Below are 12,742 nucleotides of genomic sequence, written 5' to 3'. Positions count from 1 at the left end.
GAGCGAATTAAAAAAAATAATCTGCTGAGTTGGTAAATTTTTGAATTTGAGTTTTTTGCCTCATTAGCTAAATTCCTCTCTTCTTCTTAATGCCCTCCCATCCACCAACTTCCCAAGCCCGCATGTAACCTCCATGACCCCTGTGTCCACAAATGCCCATTCAGCCTCTGTGCACAATGTACAGAATGAATGAGCTATTTAAACAGTAATTCTCAGAATAGTCATGAACAGAAATACCAATTCAGAAACTGCTTTTAAAGGACTGATGCTCCTGCAATATTATAACTGTGTCAATCAGACACTGGATACAGATATAATAGTTTCAATATCAGGAGCTGTACCCTGCTTCACAATTTTTAATCTTATCCAAATAAACATAAAACACAGACTTGTTTGACTCACAGCAAATTCTTACAATATTCTCCTTGTGGGAAGAAGACTGACTCTTAATTTGAGTTTTTTAATTCCAATATTTCTATTAAGTAATCATGATGTAAACTAAAACATCCTCAAAGGTTCACTGTCACATTTTTATTTTTCATAAGCATGTGATTATTTTTAATTTATTGAAGCATTTTCCCACATGCTTGCATTTTCTACACAAATAGATGTAATCATCTTTTTTTTGGTTGTGCATTACTCTCAGCCAGAAGCATTTGGATGCAGACCTTGCTTCTTGACTTGGGCACATAAATCTGAATTTAAATTCCAATCGAGTATTGAGAGAGCATTCAAAGGTGCTACTTCTGAGGTGAGATTTAATCCCTTCTGTCTTTCTGTGTGAACATATCTCACTCCACTGTTCAATAAATGGTATTTTTTTTAGTACCTGACCAGTAGTCTTTTCTCATCTAACATTCCAAAAAACCTGGTTATTAAATTTGTTTGCTGTTTGCAGGATCTTGCACAAGTTGGGTGCCTGTTTCCTTAAGTAACAACAGTAACTTTACTGAAAAATAGCTATGAAGTCCTTGATACATTGGACAGGTTTGAAGCACTTCATATAATTGAAAGTTCTTTTTTATATTTTTGACTTGAAGCAGGGATCTCTATTTCATAGTGATTGGCCACACTGTTTCTTGCATAGAATTTGTTACAACTCCACTTGTTTCTTAAAGCAATGTATCATAATCTTATTTTTAAAACAATTTTAGTCATGCGTTTGGCTTTCAATTCAATTCCTCACTGTATTTTAAACAATTTTGATGCTAAGGGAAAATATTTCTTGTGCTGGTTAGTATTACAGTAAACACAAACATAAAAGGAAAATTTCATTATCATGTCTCATAACAACATAAATACAATATTGAAAACCTAAGTTACTACGTAATAACTAACATTAGTGTAACTTTAGTAATCTTACACTCATACAACAGTGCAATTAACTACAACAAGTGCTACAAGATTGCACCCATTCTCTAAACTCAAATGCAGCACTCCTTTGTGATAAAGGGATTGGTGAATACCTCATAAGAAATCTTCCTGCTCCTTATGATGCCTTTCACGCATAGTAACAATGACTTGCCCAGGTTTCAATCATTACAACTCATTCATATTTTTGTGGTAGATAAACACACATTTGCTTTCCTTCAATTTACAAATTTAAGTTTTAACTTTCCAAAAAGCTTGGGTGCATAACAACTCATAGCACATTTTTAAGAACATTTATTTGGAGCAGGATCAAAGGGCTGAATTGCCTACTCCGAGTCTCAATTCCTATGTTCCTAATAGAACCTGAATAATTGCAATTCATAAGAATTTTGTTGAAGTTGACAACTGTTTCAAAGATCAGATCTCATGGCACTTTGTTGATTTGCTGCTCACTGGTTTCTGCTGGGATTAGGCCTCATCACGCAGTGGTTCAGTGGTTAGCACTGCTGCCTCACAGCACCAGAGTCCTAGGTTCAATTCCAGCCTCAGATGACTGTCTGTGTGGAGTTTGCACATTCTCCCCATGTCTGTGTGGGTTTCCTTCGGGTGCTCCAATTTCCTCCCACAGTCCAAAGATGTGCAGGTCAGGTGAATTGGCCATGCTAAATTGCCCATAGTGTTAGCTGCACTAGCCAGAGGGAAGTGGGTCGATGTGGACTTGTTGGGCCAAAGGGCCTGTTTCCACGCTGTAGGGAATTGAATCATAACTTGTTTCTCAAGCACAGTAATGTCTCATTAATTATCCTTAACAATTTACTTACAAGATTTTCCAGAAACAGTTTCCTGCCTTGTGCTGAAATTTATATTGTTTTGCATTCTGACTGTCCATCAGTTATCTCTGCTTAATGAGGGTTGATTTTCTTTAGTGTGAATGGAATTTTAACACCTAAAAATATGCACACTAAAGTTATGTCAAATGCTAAAATTGCAAAGTTCTGAAACCAATGGCAACTTTACCTTTGTTCTGACTTTTGCCCTCACAATAATTCTTTAATTTGTTCATATTTGTTACAACTGTGTTTTACAGTGTTCTTCAACAACCAGCGATAATCGATAATAGGATTCCAGTTTGTCATATAAATCTCCGAAACCTTATTTTCTCACAGACATTTCTTACAATGTTCTCATGTTGAATATACATTTTGTGCAACTCTATAGCAGCATAAGACTTAGCAGCATAGCTAGACCTATTGAATCTGTTCGGCCATTCAAAGAGGTCTTGTCTGATTTAATAAATCACTTTTCTGCCTTTATCCCTGTAACCCTTCCTAATTAGAAATCTGTCATCAAATACCTTCAAGCATGCAGGTACAGCAGGCAGTGAAGAAAGCTAATAGCATGCTGGTCTTCATAACAAGAGGAATTGAGTATAGAAGCAAAGAGGTCCTTCTGCAGCTGTACAGGGCCCTGGTGTGACCGCGCCTGGAATATTATGTGCAGTTTTGGACTCCAAATTTGAGGAAAGACATTCTGGCTATTGAGGGAGTGCAGCGTAGGTTCACGAGGTCAATTCCTGGAATGGTGGGACTATCTTAAGCTGAAAGATTGGAGCGACTGGGCTTGTATACCCTTGAGTTTAGAAGGCTGAGAGGGGATCTGATTGAGACGTATAAGATTATTAAAGGATTGGACACTGTAGAGGCAGGAAGCATGTTTCCGCTGTTGGATGAGTCCCGAACCAGAGGACATAGTTTAAAAATAAGGGGTAGGCCACTTAGAACAGAGTTGAGGAGAAATTTCTTCAACCAGAGAGTGGTGGGTGTATGGAATGCTCTGCCCTAGAAAGCTGTGGAGGCCAAATCTCTGGATACTTTCAAGAAAGAGTTGGACAGAGCTCTTAAGGATAGTGGAATCAAGGGTTATGGGGATAAGGCAGGAACAGGATACTGATTGTGGATGATCAGCCATGATAATAATGAATGGTGGGGCTGGCTTGAAGGGCAGAATGGCCTACTCCTGCACCTATTGTTTATTGTCTATTGTCTATACCTGTGAAGGTTGGTTACAATAATTGCCACTAAAATGTGAGATTCAATTGGATTCCTTGTTTCTTACCAAAATTTGGTAATGCACATGTATTTTATAAATTGAATCACCGAAATTGGAATATACATTGCATTTATTCGTAGCAAACACTAGAACGGTAAAAGTGAATCAGATAACACAGGTAAAAATAATGAAAAATGAACAAGACAATGTCAGTGTTAGAAATGGAAGTCAGAACAGACTCTTTCGAGTCTGAATGATAATAATATGTTGCTGTACTGATTTTTAGGGCTAAAGAGAGATGTCTCAAGGTCTTGAAAAGTAAGAGTTTTAACAGAATTGGTCTATTTTCAAATTCAATTATTTCCTTCTCTCCATTCAGCAGTTTAGAAAATCCAGCAGCTTGTTGTTAAACTTGTAAAGCAGGTGAAATCAGAGGCTGGCAACTTCATTAAAATTTAACTTGCTAGCTTGCCCCCTAATAGTGGGTTGGCTATCTGTCTCTGCGCCTTTGTTAACTGTGGAAATGGGCAGTTTGGGGTCAAGTTCCAGATTTTTGCAACTTTAGGATTGGACACAACCTCAATGCACATATTTTTAGCTTAAAATTCAGCTCACACTGAAGAAAACCAACATGCTGCCACACATTTTGCACCAAATAAAGGTGACCTAAGTCTCTGAATTTAACATAAGAACATAAAATCAAAAGAAATATTTGTAGGTCATTTAGCCCAGCTAACCTTCGTCACCATTCTGGAAGATCAATTGTGACCTTAATGCTACTTCTTTGTCTATCTCCCACAATCTTTGATTATTCTACAAATCAAGGATCGACATAAAATCAGCCTCCACTTCTCCACTGCTCTCTGTGGGAGAGAATTCTAAAGACTGGATGCTGCTGTGATAGAGGCAATATGTTTGGAAATAAGGTAGGAAGTGTTTAGAAAACAGCAGTGCAGAGCTAAGCAGACAGTGAAAGAGTGTAATGACCTTTGTAGTGACTAAACACTGCCAAAACCACTTCCCAGAAGTCAATGGCCTGAATTGTGACAAGATTTCTTGTGTTATGATTTTTACTGCAACAAAGTAAAATCAATTCAGATGAAACATTAATTAATAGACAACTAATACACTAAAGAAAAGATGCATCCCCATTAACTAACTAACATACTGCTGAAAGATTTATTATTCTTTTATAGATTAAACCACACTCACATGAGTGGGAGCAACCTGGAAAACTGCATCCCAAATGCTCATCAGCTATTCAGGAGGCGCTCTTCTCCCTGTCAGGCAAAAACAAATCTTCCAGTATCCTCAAACCAACTTTGAAAGACAATATCCAGCAATTTCTTATAGAGTCATACAGCACAGAAACAGGAGTGATGAGGACACCACCAGCTCAGCCAGCGTTTATTACATCCCTAATTGCTTAGAGGGCAGTTAAGAGTCAATCACATTGCTGAGGGTCTGGAGTCACATGTAAGCCAGACTATGTAAGGATGGCAGTTTCCTTCCCTGAAGGACATTAAGGAACCAGACGGGTTTTTTTTCCAACAATTGACAATGGATTCATGTTCATCACGAGACTCTCAATTCCAGATTTTTGTTAAATTCAAGTCCACCATCTGCCATGGAATCCAGGTCTCTAAAACATTACCTGGGTTAACAATCCAGTGATAATACCGTTAGGCCCATATCCCCCAAATCCTTTCTTATTCATATATCCATGCTGATTTCTTTTAATTGTTGTAATTGTGCCAGGCTCCACCACTTTCTCTGGCAGCCATACAAAAACCACTCTTTGACAAATATCCAAAAATCCCATCTTTTCACACGAATAACGTTTTCATCAGCATTCTGTTTGGAGGCTAAAAAAAACAATCCTTTCCTATACGTTTTACAAAACAATTGTTTCTGTCTCCCTCTCTAGGCCTTTGTGTCTGTATGCCTATGTCCAGAAAACCAGATGCCCTCTTTTGCAAGAGGGTATGCACACTTGCATTTGAGTCTCGAAAGGAATTGGCCGCTTTCCTCATGATAACCAAATCATTTGGGCCAATTTCCCAGTGCAGTTTAGTATGATCACACTATTTCACGTTAAATTAAAGAATTTTTACAAATCATCCCATAAGATGTACTTTCTAACTGCAAATGTAACAACAAGATGTAGAAATCTTAACAGTTCTGCTAACATAATTGATTCTGCTGTCCCCACCCCCAGCACGGAAATGTCATTTCTCCAAAGTTCTGAGCGAGACATGAATGCACCTCTAACCACTATTGCACTGGGTTTTGCCATAACAGTCTTTATCTCAAGAGCCGAAGCAAGATCTCTTTCTTCTTGACGTCATCCTCTAAAGACTTATATGCATTATTGACAAACAAAGAGTCCTTGCAAAACTAATGGGGCTGGATTTTAATTTTGACACGCTAGAAGTGGGAGATCCGTGTTGCAGATGAGGAACCGAGACAGTTGAGTAGCGCATTTGCCGGTACGTTTTTAAACAGGCAATAGCATCCGACATCTGGGTTCGCTAACCAATCAGCCCGAGCACGCGTGATGACGACTGAAGTGGTTCATTTCAGCAGATCTATTCCGAAGGATCCGGCAAGAATCAAACATACTGCATAAAAGTGTTACGCAAATGATTCCACAGAGCCTGAGACTGCATCAGTAGACTTAAACATTGCAAGACACAACTTTGCTTTAAAACTTGCTCGCTCGATACAAAAAAATCAGGGTTGACCCTTCACCGCAGCAGTAAGATTGCACTACATTCTGAAAGGCACTGTCTTTTGGGTGGGACTTTTGAGTTCAGGACCTATCCACCTATACTGGTGGATGTAAAAAAGAACAAATCCATAACACTACTATGAAGGGCAGAAAAGTTGTCACCCGTCATCTGGTTAATACACTATCTTTAAATCAATATCTGGACGTTATTTCTTGCCGTTTGTGGGCGTTTTCTCTCTGTGTTTCCTGAATTACAACAACGTTTACACGTCAGAAGTGCTTCATTGGCTTCGAAATGTTTGCTGCTTATGAAAAGCACCACATAAATGCAAGTCCTTCACACAGTGAAAGTGTAGTTCAAATGTGCAAAAACTTCAAGGTGTTGAAAATGACTTCCAAAAAGTAATCTTCAAGGTACAGAAAGCAATCTCTCAGAGCAAGCCTAGTATGTAAAAACCTTTCACTTCAGCAAACAAGCAGGCGTGAAGTCTGAACAGAAATAGGATTTTTCTGTCTGTCACATTTATTCAGCCCCATCAATTCTCACAGTCCTTTCCCATTGCCTTCACAGGCATATTCAGGAAGCCCAAGAAACCCAGGGACTCAGAGGTAAATTCCAACATTCAAGTCGAAAGAGCTGCTTCTCGTCTTTTTCTCTAATACACATAAACAACTGCCTCTCCTGAACATAATGGAGTTAAAGTCGTCAGTTTTCTGACACACTGTCAATTTGTGCACCTTTAATTAGTTGCCGAATCCCAAATGCACTGACAATTTTCCGGAAAAAGAACCTTCCCTGTTCACGTTTTAAGCATGAATCAAAGGCAAATTGCATCTCGCCTTTAGAATGTGTAGCCTCCCTTTAAATCGTCTCAGTGCTACCAAATTTCCACGTCACCAATATGGAAGCTGCCAGTAACAAAGTGTCACTGGTAGCTCACTGGTCATATGAAAATTAGACACAAACTTAAATTTCATTAGAACGGTACAGAAAATGCCATTAATAACTATATCACCGCTTTGGTTAGAACGTCTCGACCAGTACGTGTGATTTATTCTGCCAAAACTAGATACCACTGATTATAGTCTTTTCTCAAGCTGTCATCAGCTGGCTTTGCAAATACATAGAGACGTGATATAGTCTGAATTAGTGACTTTGATTGAGTGTTTAAGCACATAGTCGAGGTAACTGCATTTTACATATCAGCTTTTCAGTTTAATTTGACTCGAAAATGAAACGATATTTAAAATCGTGTTTGTTAAAATTTAAGAAAAGCCATGTTTTGATCTAAATTGATCATATTAAGGAAAATGTGAACCAAAAATTGTTCACATACTGTACTATAATAATGGATCTTGCTGTACTATTAATGTGATTGCAATCCTTATAGACGATAGACCTGAGGCTGATGAATACTGATGGTATGGTACAGTATACATGTTATTACTCTCGTCCATATGCTGGTATGGCAAAGCAAGGCAACAATTCACCAGTAGTTTTGCATCAGAAGCATTTTGCTAACTCATTAACCAACCTTTGCATAGGAAACCACAATGTTTGCACCCAGTTCCTCTTTCAGTGTTTCTCACAAAGTTCTGCTGTAGTGCACACACCGATATGATAAGTTATCTGATAAATGTGTCAGTTTTTCTGAATGTTGTTAAACGTTATAATATGTTACTGCAATCAAGTTAAAATGACCAGAGTTTTGAATTGTCTTCTTTCTCACCTGCTAAAGTTAAGGAATTAATGAAAGTAAATGGAAAATTGAGGAAACACTTTCCAGTAAAAGGGCTGTAGAAATGCAGAATAGATTAACAGCAAGGCTGATTGAACAGAGTCAAGGCAAGACTTTGAAAATAAAAGCAATACTGGATGTCTGAATTAAAATTAAAGGGTGGTGCAGTGGCTCAGTAATTAGCACTGCTGCCTCACACAACCAGGGACCTGAGTTCAGTCCTATCCTCGGGCAACTGTCTGTGTGGAGTTTGCTTGTTCTCCTCGTTTCTGCATGGGTTTCCACTGGGTGCTCCAGTTTCCTCCCACAGTCCAAAGATGTGCAGGTTTGGTGGATTGACCAAGTCAAATTGCCAATAGTGTCCAGGGCTGTTTATGTTAGGTGTGTTAGCCATGGGGACATGTAGGATTACAGGGAAAGGGTAGGGAAATGGCTCTGGTTGGAATGCTCTTCAAAGGGTCATTGTTCACTTGTTGGGCTAAATGGTCTGTTTCCACATTGCAGGGATTCTTAAAAACAAAATTCCCGAAAACATTAGAGATACTCAACGGATCTGTAACCATCTGTAGTGAAAGAAATGTCTAATGGGTCAGATTTTACAGGATGCCTATTGCTCACCCCTACCAACCTCACCCACAAGAAAAGCCTGGTATTAAACCAACTGACTTGCAGATCCTGCAGCTTTCAGGATGCAATATCGAGTTCAATAATTTTAGGGCTTGAACACCTTCTTCCATGTCCATAGCCCCCACACATCAGGCCTCGCCATCACATGGAATATTTCACCACAGCCAACCCATTTTCACCCACTAATGGTTCCCATTAGCAGCTTTTCTTTTTGCACCACCCAGGGCCTCTGCCCCTCCCAAATGATGCCCCTCTGTCCACCAATGTAGCGAGAGGAATCAGCCTTCCCACAATCACCCAGCTGCCAGTGCCCTGAAGAAGAGCTTATGCCCGAAACGTCGATTCTCCTGCTCCTTTGCTGCCTGACCTGCTGCGCTTTTCTAGCAACACATTTTTCAGCACCTTACCACCCAGAGCCTCAATCAGGCATCTCACCACCCAAGGCCCCAGTTAGCCATTTCATGACCCAGGACCCCAGTTAGCCATCTCACTACCCAGGGCCCCAATCAGGCATCTCACCACCCAGGGCCCCAATCAGGCATCTCACCACCCAGGGCCCCAGTCAGCCATCTCACGACCCAGAGCCCCATTCAGGCATCTCACCACCCAAGGCCCCAGTCAGCCATCTCACGACCCAGAGCCCCATTCAGGCATCTCACCACCCAGGGCCCCACGTGAAACAGTGATTTGCATTTTCTGGACTCAGCACTGAGTTCACAATTTTATTTTATAAACCAGCTGTTTGATGAGAATGTTTCTTTGCAAATTTACATTCTGTTCAAGGTCCATCTTTTGTTTCTTTACTTGTCCCTTTAACATCTCCTCTTGCATTGTGTCCCTTTTATAATTGAATTTCTCCTAATTTCCACTCCATGGGAGACTTTCCACTTGCTTGGAAGGACACCCATCCCCCTTCTCTGCTGCTGTTCTTGATTGAAACCTATGACATCTCTAGCTTTCCCAAATCTCTCAAAAGATCATTGGCCTGAAACATTGGTTTGGAATTTACAGCTCCAGCCCCTAATGTGCCCCAAGCCAGCATTGCTGAGAGGATGTCACATTGAATTAAAGCCTGCAACCTTCCCACCCTTCCTGAACTGGATTCTCATAAGAAAGACGGGGAGGATAAATGGATAAGGCACCCACAAGCCTACTTACCCTTAGGCATCCACTGCACACCCCAAGCTATCCAGCTATCTGGAACCAATCGCATTATTATTGCCAGGCAAATAAGTGGTCAGTGGTTAACAGACCAATCAGCTTCCTGTTGATAACCAAAGTCATATTTATTGTTGTTCTATGAGCTTAAGCTAATCCGCAAACTAAGCTTCCAGTACTGCTCAAACAAGCAGCTGTGTAAATAACACTTATAGTGAGTGCCAGGTTACTTCATTTTCAAAAGTGCAGTAATCCTTCAACAATCCTTGATTTTTAAGCCAGTTCTTGTCCCATTTCAGTCCACAAACAAAATACAGAAAACCAAAAAGATCCGATCATAACAAATGACAAGGTAAAAGGGAATATGTTGTATCTCCTGTAATTGCATGGGTAGGTGCCACAGGAAGGGGAACAGATGCTGTGGATGGTTAAGGACTGAATCAGGACATCACCAGAGGAACGCTGTCTTTGGAATACTGAAGGAGAAGTGAATATTGATCAAAACCTTTATGAAGTTCAAGTTGAACTGCTCTTAAGAAAGGGGATGCAGGGATAATAGTTAGAATCACAGTATTGAAGAAGATGTTTGGTTCAGAAAAGTAGACTAAATGGTTTCTACTACTCAAAACATAGCTATGAAACTATGGTATATATCTTCTGGTATCTTCACTGACTATGCAGTAATGCCAAGGAAGTTTAAACTGAGTTGGAGTTAAAGATGGAGGCTTCACAGAATTTCAACTTACCTACTTGAACACTGATCCAGGAAATGTTTGAAGTATGTACACCTGCTGTAAATTCTGGCTAGCTATAACTGTGACCCCACTCACTCACACTGATTCCCCCTCTCCCTCATCCCCTGAAACCCACCTCAACCGCTGGACTACCAATGCAAACCCTGCAACACCAACTGCCTCTCCAATACAAGACACCCCTCTTGATATTCATGCACCACCCATGACTAGATATCTGGACTTTTGACACTTGACCCTCCCTACCCTTTACTCATCTGCCACCTACACCCCCTGCCATTCTACCATTGTGGTACTTGACTGCTACACTACTTCCTTAAATACTGCCACATTAATCCTGGACTCACCTACCTGCCTTCCCACCTACTTACCTCCTTACCCACATGCCTGCTACCTCACCCCCTTACCCATGTATCTGCTACTTTATCCCTATAGCCATCTATCCTCTGCTTTAACCCCCCCTCCCCCACCGACACACCTGCTCCTCTATTCCTGCACCTACATTCTTACACATTTCTCATCAGCAAAGAGACATTGGACCTTTAAACACCGGAATATGGCAGCTACTGCTATTAAAAGGGGACATGGTTTGGCTTACTGAACAGGTACACTCCATATTGTTCGGGAGACCAAAATCAGAAGTTTTGGCCAGAAACACAGAGCTCTGGGGCAGAGTATGCGAACAGAAGAGGAGTGGCAATCCGACTGTGACGCCATATCACGGCTGTATTGTTCCCTGGGATGCTTCATGCACATTGACTAACGTGCTGTTGAAGGGTATGAATTTCCAGAAGCCATTGCTGCACATTGGCCTCAGCGGCAAAACAAATTACAGGGAATGTTAGCCCAAAGTCTAATGTAGTACCGTTTTTAAAAACATCCTAATTTCCTTTCAGGTGGATATTAATATACAGTTAGCCACTCGTTTTATTGAATTTCTCATTCTAAAGATTACAACAAATTGTTTTTCATTTTATTGCGAGTATTGCTTGCAAGGTGAAAAATAGTACATGATTGCTAGCAGCACTGAATGTGCAGAATGTTCAAAGCTCCAAAATCTAAATGGGAGCAATTTTCATCTCAATTGCCACTTCACTTACATCCAGCAACATACAAGAGTAAAAGAAACTGTGTGGAGGATTAACCAGACAACTTATAACTGCAATTCCACAAATCATGGGGAATTGGGAGTGGGGCGCACTCTGAAAAGACCATTTCCTGCAATATTTAAAGAGATAATCCTCTCCTCTCAGATTAAATGATTGGATGTTTTGGGAGTTTTTGTTGTGTGCAATATGTTGGGGCTGCTTATAACATTGACCACAGAATGCCAACATGAATGAAGAAAAATAAAACAAATGTAACAGCATAGCCTCCCTTCTTAGCTGTAAATCTTGAATTGTAAATGTGGAAAAAGCAACATCAATAATAACATGTATTTATATTGTGGCTTTAACATAGCACAATGTCCTAAGATGCTTCACTGGAGGGTTAATAAACAAAATTCACAAAAAAGGATATTAGGACATATGATCAAAACCTTGGTCAGATGCAGGTTTTAAACACTATCTTTAAAAGAGGGAGGATATATAGCAAGAGGGCAAGGCTTAGGAAGTGAAATTCAAAGTTTAGGACCACCAATGTTGGATCAATTAAAATCAGGGATGCTCAAGGCCAGAGTGGGAGACTCACAGATAGGGAATGGCAAGGCCATGGGGAAGGTTTGAAAGCAAGATGAAGTTTTTAAAATCGAGGCATTGCCTAACCACTGTATATCATTTAGCAAAGAAAAGATGAGTGAACAAGATTTAGTGTGAGTTGTGATACATGCAGCAGAGTTTTGAAGAACCTCAAATTTGCAAAGAGAATAATATAGGAGACTGGCCAGGAGGTAGCTGGAATAATCAAATCTGGATGTAAGAAAGTGATAGATGAAGATTTTAAGAGCAGATTAGCTGAACAAGAGTGCAGTGGGATGATTTCCAGAAATAGGTAGTCGTGGTGATGATATGGATATGTTGTTGGAAGCTCATTCCACAGTTAAATATGGTACCAAGGTCATGAACAATCTAGTTCAGCCTCATAGTTGCCAGGGAGTGGGAGGGGCCAATCGCTAAGGAACAGAGTTTGTGGCAAGGACTGAAAAGAATGACCTTTAACTTTGATCATTTAGATTAGATTACTTACAGTGTGGAAACAGGCCCTTCGGCCCAACAAGTCCACATCGCCCCGCCGAAGTGCAACCCACCCATACCCCTACCCTTACATCTACCCCTTACCTAACACTACGGGCAAGTTAGCATGGCCAATTCACC

General features: G+C 40.3%; 1 protein-coding gene across 6 annotated transcripts in view; it reads right to left on the bottom strand.

Annotated features, from left to right (window-relative positions):
- Positions 1-12,742, bottom strand: part of rgs19 (regulator of G protein signaling 19) — a 101,926-nt gene that overhangs the window by 64,872 nt on the left and 24,312 nt on the right. For 2 of the 6 annotated variants that reach the window (XM_072556751.1, XM_072556748.1), the window contains exon 1: positions 4,633-4,700. The exons of the other annotated variants lie outside the window; for them this stretch is intronic. Coding sequence is in view for 1 of the 2 variants with exons in the window: in XM_072556748.1 (XP_072412849.1) it covers positions 4,633-4,661 (29 nt within the window). In the remaining variant the exon portion in view is untranslated. Of the gene's footprint in view, positions 1-4,632; positions 4,701-12,742 lie in introns of those variants that run through there. 6 annotated transcript variants of the gene reach the window in all.

This window comes from Chiloscyllium punctatum, chromosome 37, assembly GCF_047496795.1.
Source record: "Chiloscyllium punctatum isolate Juve2018m chromosome 37, sChiPun1.3, whole genome shotgun sequence".
Classification (NCBI taxonomy): Eukaryota; Metazoa; Chordata; class Chondrichthyes; order Orectolobiformes; family Hemiscylliidae; genus Chiloscyllium; species Chiloscyllium punctatum.
The sequence above is the reverse complement of the archived record's forward strand: the minus strand, read 5'-3'. Positions and strand labels throughout refer to the sequence as shown.